This window comes from Orycteropus afer, unplaced genomic scaffold (assembly GCF_000298275.1).
Source record: "Orycteropus afer afer isolate SDZICR_OR568_19922 unplaced genomic scaffold, OryAfe1.0 scaffold00028, whole genome shotgun sequence".
Lineage (NCBI taxonomy): Eukaryota > Metazoa > Chordata > Mammalia > Tubulidentata > Orycteropodidae > Orycteropus > Orycteropus afer.
In genome coordinates this window covers 18,462,210-18,475,297 of record NW_006921615.1, presented here as the reverse complement: position 1 = coordinate 18,475,297, position 13,088 = coordinate 18,462,210, and the positions used below count along the sequence as shown (strand labels likewise).

General features: G+C 38.3%; 1 protein-coding gene across 1 annotated transcript in view; it reads left to right on the top strand.

Annotated features, from left to right (window-relative positions):
- FBH1 (F-box DNA helicase 1) overlaps window positions 1–10,851 on the top strand; it is a 73,895-nt gene extending 63,044 nt beyond the window's left edge. Inside the window, exons 20-21 of the mRNA XM_007935458.2 lie at window positions 10,010–10,141; window positions 10,681–10,851. Coding sequence (XP_007933649.2) covers window positions 10,010–10,141; window positions 10,681–10,851 — 303 coding nt within the window. The remainder of the gene's footprint in view (window positions 1–10,009; window positions 10,142–10,680) is intronic.
- Window positions 10,852–13,088: the final 2,237 nt, after the last annotated feature.

The following is a 13,088-nucleotide window of genomic DNA, read 5'->3' as shown; positions in this document are numbered from 1 at the left end:
TTTTTTTTTTTTTTTAAATGGCTGCACTTTATCTGCATTGTCAGAGCCTTTTTTATCCTTTGACGTTTATAACTCTCATAAATTGTAGTTCTACAGTCCAATTCAGGTTTAATATAAAAGAATTTTTACCTCTTTTACACTTCAATATTTTTTTTATAAACTGAAAACTTTGGTTTCTAATAGTATTTATTAACTACTTATTTATATTATCCTAAAACCCCCAAACTTACTGCCATCCAGTCGAATCTGACTTATAGCGACCCCTCCTTAGGTTTCCGAGGTGATACCACTACAGAAGTAGATTGTCCAACCTTCCTTCTGAGGAGTGGCAGGTAGGTTTGAACCGCCAGCCTTCTGGTTAGCAGTCAAATGCCTTATGTGCTATGCCACCAGAGCTCCCTGTATTATCTTACTGTATGTAAAAGTTTCACAGTAATATCAATATTAACTGTTTAGAATACTGAATGGAATTTAAGATTTCCTAACTGCTCTATTTCTCCCACTAATGATATATAATTAGAATTTCATGTTGTAAAGTCACTGGAAATAAGTCTTTTTTTTCCCTTTGTGGTTTTATCACCAATTTAGTAAACAGTTTGATGTATTTGTCTGTTAGCAGTTCCTACAGGGATTGGTTTGCTTTTTTTTTTCTTTACCTTTTTTTGAATATGTAAAAGACATTCATGTTTTTCACAGTGAAACCTTTATCACAAGGTGTATTCAGAGAAGTCCCATTTTATCCCTCTCCTTTTCAGACTATTTTCTCCCTCCACCACTAGTAGCTATTTTTGAAATTAGTTTTCAGCTTATCTTCAGTATTTCTTTTTGCAAATTATTAACAGATATATATGTGGATAGGAGCTCTGGTGGTACAGTGGGTAAGGCATTTGGCTGCTGATCAGAAGGTCAGCAGTTCAAACCCACCAGCCACTCTGTGGGAGGAAGATGAGGCAATGTACTTCCATACAGATTTACAGCCTTGGAAACACTGTTGGGGTTGCTGTGAGTTGGAATCGACTCAATGGCAGTGGGTTTGGTTTCTTTCATGTCTATATTATTGTCCCTTTTCACAAAAGGTAGTATTCTAATTATTCTATACTTTGCTTTTGTCACTTAATGATATATGTTTCAGATCATAGAGCTCTTTCTTGTTCCTTTTTATGCTGAATAGTATCTCACTGTGTGGGTGTACCCTGGGTTATGTAATCTCTCACAGATATACATTGGGTTGTTTCCAGTCTTTTAATAATAGTGCTGTACTGCGTAACCTTATGCATGAGCCAGTTTGTATTTTTACCAGTGCATCTTTGGGATAAATTTCTAAAAGTGGAATTGCTGGCTAAAGTATAAATGCATGTTTGATTTTCTACATATTTCCAGGTCTTTCCTAGACATTGTATTGCTTTAGAGTCTCCCCAATTATGTGTGAAAAATAAATAGGCTTTCCAAAGTTAGTTGGAAGGAAGTGTATCATTTGGTTACTGAACACATTTTATGGGGAAAATGTGCTTTCCATTTCTTTTTAAAAAAAGGATTGAAAAGTACTTCCCCTTTGCCAGCTCTGAGGAAGGAAACACCTGGGGTACTCTGAGGAAGCCTGGGGAATACTGTCCATTTCTGTGAACAGATGTTTATAAGTCTGAAAAACTTTGCATGAGGCAAATTTCTTCTGCTTTCTTTTTATCACAGCCCAGTAATAAATTTTGGGACATCCTGTTTAAGAAATGACAGGCCTGCCTTTGCTCAGAAAAACTAAAATCCAAACCCACTGCTGCTGAGTTGATTCTGACTCATAGCTATCCAGTAGGACAGAGTAGAACTGCCCCATAGGGTTTCCAAGGCTGTAATCTTTACGGGAGCAAGCTCCCTCTTCTTTCTCCCACGGAGTAGCTGGTGGGTTTGAAACTCAAACCTTTCAGTTAGTAGCCGAGTACTTTAACCACTACACCGTCAGGGCTCCTCTTGCTCAGAAAGGAAGACCATAAATGATATTGAAGACCCTGTGGGGTGAGGTTAATAATTTAGAGGTTATTAAAGTATGTTGTGAACTAAAGTGTTATGGTTAGTGGTATTTTAGAGAGTAAAAGTGAGCCATTGTTTTCTGCTCCCTAGAGCCGTTAGCCACTGTGGTCTCCCCTGCAACCAAGAATGGATCAGGTAGCCTACTTTTTCTCTGACCCCCCCTTAGAAAATACAGCTAGTGTGATCACCAGAAACCTTTTTGTTTGCATGCCTCTTTAAGAAACTCATTACAGTATATTATTGAACTATTAATTGACATGGAGTTATGCCAGTTGGTTGAAGACAACTTCTCAGCCTCCCAATCTTAGATTATTAATTCAGATTTCACCTGCATATCCTTAGAACCGTGCCTAATACCTAGTTGTGCTCAGTAACTGTTTATTAAATAGGTAAAGAAAGTATCTCTTCCCATTATGTGGTTGGCCTTTTAATTTTTTTTAAAGAAGCACCTAACATGGTAAAGAGTAAAGGCTCTGGAATCAGACCATCTAGGTTCACATCCCATTTCTTCTACTAGCTACCTGTGTGACCTTGGGTCAGTTACTTAACCACTCTGTGTCTGTTTTCTTACCTGTAAAATTGGCATGATGATACAACTGCCCCTCAGTGGAGGTGATGAGAGAAGAAATATTACAAACTGATGAAGTGACTGCATTAAAATTTCTTGGGAAAAGCTTAAAATAAAACCCAATGCCATCGAATTGATTCTGATTCATAGCAAATGTGGTTACTGGTCTTTGAGATACTCACCTGCAGAAGGAAGGTATCAAGGGGAGACTTAACCACTGAGAAGGATGAGAAGAGCTAATAATATGCGCTCATTGTCCAACAGTAATTGTTGAGCATCTTCTACAGGATAAAAGTGCTTTGCAACTGAAGATGAAAGGAGAGAGAAACAAAAAACTAGTATTGCTTGGTGATTAAGATCACAGACTGAATTTAGGCAGACCTGAGTTTGAACACCACATTTGCCACATTCTAGCTAAGTGATCTTTTGCGTAAGTTACAAATTGCTCAGCTCTGGAGCTCTCACCTATAAAATGGGGATGATGGCAGTATCATCCTTATAAAGTCATTGTTGAGGATTATATGGGGAGTGTTTTATAGTTGAAGTACCTGACTCTTAGTAAGGAACCAGTACATTTAAAAACATAGCAACAGATCGAATTGAAGATACCATTTGACCCAGCAATCCCATTACTAGGTATATATCCTAGAGAGGTGAGAGCCAGGACAGGAACAGATATATGCACACTCATGTACATCACAGCACTATTTACAATAGCAAAAAGATGGAAGCAACCTATATGCCCATCAGCGGAAGAGTGGATGACCAAACTATGGTACGTACACACAATGGAATGCTATTCAACAATAAAAAATAATATAGAGTCTGTAAAACACTGCATAATATGGATGAACTTGGAGGATATTATGCTGAGTGAAATAAGTCAGTCACAGAAGGACAAATATAGTATTAGTTCATTGTTGTGGAGGGTCAAGGAAAGGTTTATATATGCAGGGAAACTTTCTTTGTTGGTTGCCATGGGTGGGAGGAGGAGCTCTGGTAGCATAGTGGCTAAGACACTTGCCTGCTAACCAGACGGCTGGCGGTTCAAACCCACCAGCCACTCCTCGGAAGGAAGGTTGGGCAATCCTACTTCCGTAGTGATACTGCCTCAGAAATCCAAGGAGGGAGGGGTTCTCTATGAGTCAGGTTTGACTCGACGGCACATAACAACAACAACAACGGGTGGGAGGGGAGGGGAGGAAACACTGCCCCCCCCAAAAAAATGCATTGACCCATGTCACTTTAGTTTTGTGTATTTCACTGTGCATAAATTATATTTAAATAAAATGCATTAAAAAAAAACAAAACACAGAACAACATAACATTATTTAAGGAAGGAAGATATATATGGTGATGTGTAGTGTGCCTTTGGAGTCCTGGAGGCAGGGGCCTAAAGGTTTTTTTTTGCTATACCCCCTTGTGATAGTGTTTGCAACAACTTAACACAGTTTGGTAGAAGCCCCTTAGCAGTTAACTTGGATGATGTGTTTCATAATAGTTATCGGTCTTTATACCTGTAAAAATAGTGGACATCCAAGATGTCATAAAGATTGGAGGTGGCTTGATTGGTTGATTCAATCAATTGATTAACAAATATTACATTTAAAGCTCTGGTGGTGCAGTGCCTACAGCATTTGACTGCTAACCAGAAGGTTGGTGGTTCAAATCCACCACCCACTCCATAGAAGGAAGATGGGGCATTCTACTTGGGTAAAAATTTACTGCCTTGGAAACACAGTGGGGGTCTCTATGATTCACAATCAACTTGATGGCAGTGGGTTTGATTGTTGTTGTTGTTGTTATAGTCTAAGCCCTGTAATAGTGCTGGGGTAGAGATTAACAAAACAAATAATGTGGCCTGGGATCTCATGAATTTGCACTGTCAGAGGGAGTAGTTAGACAGTTTGAGATGTAGCCTTGAGCTTTGGGGAGAACAAAAGTCTGTCACACTTATATGTGTTTTCTAATTACACTGTGGGGCAGCTGGAAAGTTCTTGTTAGCACTGTCTTTATAACAGTTTGTCTCTAAGTGCAGCCAATGACTGGTTTGTTTTTTGAAATGAATTGAAGATTTATTTCTAACCTTAAGCTTAGGTTCTAAAAGTTTTTGTTTGTTTGAAATGGTTAAAATGTGAAATGATTATAACATTTGCCTAAATGGTATCCCTCCTGATCTTAAATATCCTGTACTTATGAGTGGAAATTGAAGCGCTCCCCAGAAAGTACATTGGTGGAGATGCCCAATGGGATTTTTATTCTAGTAGAATTTGATAAATTCTAAAATTATATGGAAAAACAGTGGCCTTAAGCATAGACCAGTTAAGGAAGAACAAGGTGTGAGGACTTCTGCCTGGATATTAAAACTTAGTATAAAGTGATAATAATTAAAGCAGTCTGGCATTGGTGTAGGAAGAGACAAAAAAGGTCAGTGGAACAGATTAGAGACCTTCCAGGTCACATGAGTATATGGGAAGTTAGTATATAAAAGGATGATATTATAGACTGAAGGAGCTCTGGTAGCATAGTGGCTAAAGCACTTGACTGCTAATCAGAAGGCTGGCGGTTCAAACCCACCAGCCACTCCTCGGAAGGAAGGTTGGGCAATCCTACTTCCGTAGTGATACTGCTTCGGAAACCCAAGGAGGGGTCGCTATGAGTGGGGGGCGACTTGGCACATAACAACAACAACAACAATTATAGACTGATAGGGAAAGTTAGTAAATAGTTCTGAGGTAATTGGCTTTCCATATGGAAAAAGTAAAATTAAATTCTTACCTCATACCATTGTAAACTCTAAATTGATTAAAGACCTGAATGTAAGAAATACAAATTTTTAGAAATGTTAGAAAAATGCCTCAGGATGGAAGATTTTCTTGATAAGCATTTCATAAAAATAAGAATCATAAAATAGGCAAATCTTCAGCAAGATGTAAAACTTAAAACTTCACTGTGATAAAATAACAGCTAAAAGTTAATCCTTAAAAAGAAAAAAATCCTTTGAGATGCAGGTATTGTTGTTCCACTCTTTTTTTTTTTTGGTGTTCCACCAGTTTTATAGATGAGGACAGAGTGGTTACATAACTGACTCACGCTTACACAGGTAGAACAGAAGAACTGAGATGTGACCCTACGCAGTCTGATTCCAGAGCCTTTGCTCTTTACCCTGTTAGCTGCTTCTTTCAATAAAGTTAAAAGACATACAACAGAAGGGGGAGAGATACTTTTTACATCCATTCAGTAGTCACTGAGCACCAACTGAGTACTAGGCACTGTTCTTACTAGGATATGGCAGTGAACAAAACAGAAATCTCTGCCCTCCTGGAGCTTATGTAATTGCAGAAAACATGACTGACGAAGATCATAATAGAACTACAAATCAGTAAGCAAGAAACAGCCTAGTATGTAAATGGGCAAAGGAATATATATAAATAATGAAAGTGCACAGAAAATGAAAATGAAACTCCAGTGGCCAGCAAACAAGTAAGGAAGAAAAAAAAAAAAGTAACCTCTATGATAATACAGTGGAAGCTAAAATAATCAGATTGGTGAAAATGAAAAAAAAAAAAATTGATAACTCAAAGTATTGGCAAGGAAAATGGGGAGTAGGCACTCTAATGCTCCTGTTGGAAGTATAAATTAGAACAGCCACCACCCAGACATTTCACATCTAAGTGAGCATCAGTTCTTTTTTATTTTTGCTCGCTTCTTATATATTTATTTGAGTACACAAAGGAAGCTGTTAGTGTATCTTGGCTTTAGGACCATGGAGTTAGGGGTGAAAGGTGAATCCAGGAATGGATTAACTTCTGAAGAGATGTACAAGTTCATAGGAAGTTTCAGTGAGCACTGATTAGATGATTCATCTTTTTTTTTTTTTAACTTTTTATTGTGATTTGAGTGAATGTTTACAAAGCATTTTTGTTTTCCTTTCAACACTTCATATGTATTTTGTTTCGTGACATTGATTGCAGTCCCCACAATATAACAGCGCTCTTCCCACTTCCTCCTCCTGGCTACCTTTATCCTGTGCCCTTCTTTTCTACACAGTCCTGCTTTCTGAGCTTTCTCCCTGTGCAAATGCTGTCTCTCTCGTCTCCTGCGGTTAGTTGTTCTAAGGAGTGCACCTCCCTGGTGTAATTATTCACCTGTAGGCCTGTCTATTGTTTGGCTGAAAGTTAAGCCACTGGAGTGAGTTCTCCGGATCTCAAGGGTGACTAGGGGCCATGGTCTCAGGGATTTCACAATCCTTTATCAGACCCAATAAGCCTGGTCTTTTGTATGATTTTGAGGGCTTTAAAAAAAAATTTATTATGATTTGGGTGAAAGTTTACAGAACAAATTCATTTCCATACAACAGTTCATACACATTTTGTTTCATGACATTGATTGCAATCTCCACAGTGCTACAGTTCTCTTCCCACTTCTTCCCTATATCTTTCTTTCCTATGCATTCCTGCCCTCTGAGCTATCTCCCTGTGCAAACACTGCCCTTCTGATCTTCCATGTTGATCATTCTAAGGAGTGTACCTGCCTGGTGTAAATATTCACCTTATATGCCTGCCTGTTGTTTGACTAGAAGCCACAGGAGTTCAATTCCAGGCCTGAAGGGCAACTAGGGGCCATAGTCTCGGGGGTTTCACCAGTTTCTGTCAGACCAGTAAGCCTGGTCTTTTTTATGATACTGAGTTTTGTTCCACATTTTTCTTCTTTCTGTCCAGGATCTCCAGTTCTGATCTCTTTCTGAATGGTTGTCAGTGGTAGCTGGGCACCATCTACTTTTAGTCTTAAGGTCATGTAAGCTTCGGGTCCCATGATCCACTCTTGGACTAATTGTTTCCATGTGTCTTTGACTTTCTTCACTCTTGTTCTGGACATTCACCAAAGTAGGATGTAGGACAGTGTTTATGATACTATTTTAGGCCAGTTGAACTCGATGTTCCCCACTACCCTGGTCCCAAACCCACAGACCTAGCAAATGACCACCAGTTCTTAAAATGTAATCTGGGGACCTTTCATGGTGCTTATTAGATCAAACTATTTTCATAATACATATAATATGTATTAATTTCAAAATCTAGAGAGACCTGTGAGAGCCAGAACTTGATGGGACTGCCTTGTTTTTCTGGGTCTTGCGGGTGTTCTGTCTTTGACATGGGACAGTCTTACCACTTCATTTCTTGCCTTAGTGGGAGACATTTGCATATTCCTTCTCTTATAGGTCTCTGCCTTACACAGGTTTTGGCTTTCTCTGGTTTTACTGTAATACTAAGATGTTATTTGCCCTTTACACTCCATGGTTCTCACAAGTATACTTTGGTATTTCCCAGAAGCCACATGATGTGTGATGTTGCCAGATAGAATGCAAAAGCAGAAGTGGGAATCTAGTTGTGTTCTATTGAGCTAGACATTAAAGAGATTTGCAAAACTGTAAAACAATGCTACTCTTCTTTTTTTTGAAAATAGTTACTTTATATAATACTTAGGTTAGCATGCAGTGGGTTTGTTATTGTTATTTGTATGTGAATTAAAATGTTTTTAGTTTTAATTTTTGTTTAAAATTTGGTAAATATTAATAGATATAACTATATATATATAAACAACAGCTCTTTGGAGCCCTTAATATTTAGTTGTATAAAGGGGTCCCGAAACCAGAATGTTTACAATTGCTGCTCAGAGCAATGCTTTTCAAAGAGCAGGTTGCGGATCATCAGTGATATATGAAATCAGTGGATCATGTCAGCTTTTTAAAAAATATTTAAAATCTCAACAAAAAGTACATTACATGTAAGGTTAAATACTATTCTGTGAAACTCTTATTTTAGTCGTGTGTGTGTGTTTATAGAACTGTATTGTTAAATGAATTTCTTGATACATTCTGAAAAGCACCAGCCTTGGGACCTCTTCTTGTATGAGCAGGGAAACATGTACCAAGATATTCATTGTTCCATTGATATAATTTGGAGACAGTCTAAATTTCCAAAAAAGGAAATGGGTGTGTAAGATGTGAAAGATTGCTACAATAGAATCCTACATAGTACTTTCAAGAAGTGACCTAGATGAGAAGAATAGTGAAAGTGTAACATTTATGGAAATAAATATATATAAAATGGGCCAACTTGATGGTACATAACAACAGCAACAACAAAATGATACTTTATGTTCTTAGAAATGTTTGTGAATCTAAAGTTATTTTAGAAGAAATTGAAAAGGATGCACACCAAATTTATGATTCTGATTGCCTCTGGGGAAGGGGATGGAGATGAAAGGCAAAGAGACTTTAACACAATCTTTAACTTTATTTTTTAAAAAAGTATTTCACATTGTTAGTATCAGCTCATTGGTGGACACGTGAGTATTTATTTATTTTATGTTCTATTTTTGTAGCAAGTAGGTAGCTCCTGCAAGAGAGGAAAAAAAAAATTGAAATGTCAGACATAGATTGTGAAAAAAACTAAACAGCCAGTTATAATCCAGAAAATATGAAATCATAATAATTTATTTGGTCAGCAAATTTACGGGCTTGCTAGTGCCAATCAGACATTAGAGCCAGAATCTTGTGATGTTTACAGTCTAGGAAGTAATGAATACTACTTTAGTCATATTGTCAGAAGGGACCACTCCCTGGAAAAGGATATCGTGCTTGGTAGAGTGGAGGGTCAGCGGAAAAGGGAAGGTCTTCAACGAGGTGGGTTGATGCAGTGGCTGCAGTAATGGGCTCAAGCACAGCAAGGATTGTGAGGATGGTGCAGGACCGGGCAGTGTTTCGTTCTGTCGTACACTGGGTCACTGTGAGTTGGAGCTGACTCACCGGCACCTAACAACAGCATCACTGTGTGCCAGGCACTGAGCACTTTTCATATGTTGCTATATATCTTCCTCACAGCAATCACATGAAGTCAGCACTGTATTATCTGCATTTGACAAATAAAGAAACTGACATTTAAAGAGGTTAAGTTATTTGCCTACTAGGGTAGCCAAAGGCATGGGAAGATGAAAGTATTGAGGGTTGATTTGGGGAGGTCTTTTTAAAGTCTTCTGTTTCAGCTTACATAGGTTGCAAAGTGAATAGACAATTGTTTAAAATTATTGAGTTTAGGATCAGTTAGCGTAAGAAAATTCAGAAACAGTCTTGAAATGAGATTGTTTTGCATGTTTGTCTGTTAAACCTCTTAAAAAAAAACAACTAGCCTTTTTGCCAAAAGTTGTTTACACTACATTAAGTTTTTTTCTCTGGGAAGTACCCTTAAGGGCAGGGAAAAGATGAAAATCAGTGGAAAACTGGAAATCAGTGCTTTACTCATTCATGGACTTAAGCAGTGTCTAAAAAAGTGTCCAAAAAGCTTCTTAGCTATTGGTGTTTCCAAGAAAATGTAGCAGAGGTATTGCTATGATTCTTTCTCACTCTTTTCTTCTCAGGAATACTTCTTGCAAGCAGAGCTGACAAGTAATGTTTTAAAAACAGGAGTGGTTCACTGCTGTGTGGGGCAGTGCAACAATGCCATTCCTGTAGACACTGTCCTCACAATGAAGAAACTCCCCATCACTTATGTACGTGTCTTTTGGCATCAGCTTTCACTTCATATAGTTTAATTCAGTCCTTTCTGTTTTGTTGCATGTGAGCTATTTGCTTATCTGGGTTATGAGTGAAGGAGATAAAAGAGAAATTTTCTTGTGGATTCCTTTAATATGTGTTAGAAGCCTTTGATATGAAAGTCATAAGAGGTGTAAGATCTATCCATGTGTCAAAGACAATATAATCAGAGGGTATGGACTGGGAGTGCTAAAGCCTTATGATGAGATTGGATTGTGACCAGACACATAAGAGGAGATCTGCTTACCTGGGGGGCCCAGTTTAGCTTTTCTTGATTCTCCATCCTTTGATTTGTTAAATTCTGGTATCTGCTTAAGAGAATTTGATAGACTTTACTCTAGATGATAGTGTCCTTAGAGGGTTTGCCAAGTGTGAAAACATCAGGGTAGGAATACCTAGTCCCTTGGCAGCTGTGACAGTCATTCAAGGCTTCTTGATGAAAAATTTTTGTTCTTTTTTTGTTCCACTTACCACTTTTTCTTATCCATCACTGCAGAGCAACAGGAAGGAAAACAAAGGTGGTTACCTCTGCCACTCATGTGCGGAGCAGCGTATTGGACCTTTGGCATTCCTTACTGCCTCCCCAGAGCAGGTGCACTCCATGGAACGCACCATTGAAAACATAGTACTGCCCAGACATGAAGCCCTGCTCTTCCTTGTCTTCTGAAGCCAAGATGAGCACTCTCCATGGTACAGGATACCTTGCTGTGGACTCTCCCAAGTACTCGAAGAAAGCCAGTGTGGGGTAGGATTCCCATCCACCTGAGACTCTGAATTCACTCACAGAGTATTTTTTGAGAACGAAGAAACCAACCAGAGTTGGATCTGCTGTTTCTCCATATCCTATAAGTAGCCAGTTTCCACTTGCTCATCCTCCATATGCATCAGGTTGGGGAAGTAGGGTATGTCTTTTTGATAATAAAAAAAAAAATTTATGTATTTAAACTTTTATTACAAGGTTTCAATTAAACAGGCATTATAGCACTGGCATACCACTGTGTGACACCGGCTTCAGCATGGTTGTTTCTGAGCTGTCTCTTTTTTCCTTTTACTCTTTCAATTAATTTTGTCACTATTCACATGACACACCAAGCAGAATGTGAGACTTAATCTCTAGGCTGTAATTGAGGTATCAAAAACGAGATTTTAGTACCATGGGGAATCATAAGTGCCATGGGGTACATAGTTTAAACAGAGAGAGAGAACATAGTACTGAAAAGGACAAGAAAAAAAATGACAGTAACTAGCCCTAGCCTTGTTATTTTTCCTACAGGTAGAATTGAAAATCAGAAATAGAGAGGGGAAGTGAAGTTAGGCGCCACTATGGAAGGGAAAAGGGGAATAAGTAGGGCAGAGATGGAAAGTTGGTAGCTGGTTCACTGGGCTTAGGGATGTTAGATTAATGTTATAATAAAGCTGCTCCTATGGAAACCACCAGTGAGAAATTCACATCACTTAGTTATACATGAGGGAGCTCTGGTAGCATAGTGGCTACGGCACTTGACTGCTAACCAGAAGGCTGGCAGTTCAAATCCACCAGCCACTCCTCGGAAGGAAGATGGGGCAATCTACTTCCGTAGTAATACTGCCTCGGAAACCCAAGGAGGGGTCGCTATGAGTCGGGTCCGACTCGACGGCAAACAACAACAACAGCAATAGTTGTACACGAACCTGGTAGTTTCATACTCTTGCCATACAGCAGTTTAGGGAATACTGATGGCAGGTGGAGAAGTGGATGTGGCATAGACCTGCCTTTGGTTATAACCAAGGAATTTACCACATTTTGTCTCTGAGCTGAATCAAGCGGAGTCCTATAGTAGACTTTATAACTTCACTTCTTACAGTCTCTCTCTCAGCCTCTCCCAGGCCAAGACTCTAGTGGAGCTTACACTGTGGGTCAGGTGATTAAAACAAAGGTGGTGTTGGACTGGGCAGGTGTGGATTGCCCAGGGTGCTTGGAAAGAGTGAAATTCCAAATTAATTTGTATATTGAAGAAAATTCACAGAATTGAACCTGAAGACACAGTTAGGCTACTTTAATGAAAAAATGTGAGGTTATTTCATTCAGTTGGATAATAATCCTGGTCTAGTCTTATCTGGTGTGTATAGATAACTTGGAATAAAAGAAAAAGAAAAGAAAAATTTTTCCAACTTGGATTAATCGTAGTATTCACTGTCCTTCAAAAGAGGGGTTTAGGGGAAGAGGTGGCAAGAGAGGGATCCATTAACATGTTTTCTAGAAATCTGGTTTTGTGAACCAGAGAGGAAGCAATTTATTTATTGGAAGGGAATTCATTCATTCAGTGAACCTTCATTAAGCACCTGTTATGTAGCAGGTTCCATGCTAGCTAGTACATATACAGAGTCAAAACACAGCCTGTGACCTCAAGAAGACTGCAGTTTAATAAGAAATATGATTATAGTTTGAGGGTAAAAGTGTTTTGAGAGGTGTATATGAGTACTCTAGGTATATAGGAAGGGTATCTTTATCAGAGTAGAGGTATGGATGGCTTCTCAAAGGAGATGATGCTTGAGCTGTATTTAATGATAGTTTGCTGACAAAGAATGAAAGAATATGCTAGGAAGAAGGAACAACAATGAAGGAAAAAAAGAATATTTGGTGATAGCACTACCAGAGCAAAATGTCAGTACTGGCATGTAGATATTTATTTTGAAACTAGATTATAGGAATTAATACTGGTATTTCATTTTTTTAAGTGTGAATATTTTTCAAAAATCAGCAAAATGAGACACTTGGTGTGTTTCAGATAGAGAAACCGTTTTTAAAAATACCCAGTAAAAATAAAATACTTTTAAATCTTAAATAATCTGTTATCGTGTTAATATAAATGATTAGATGAGAATAAAAATATTACTCAAAACTATGAACTAAACATTACATGA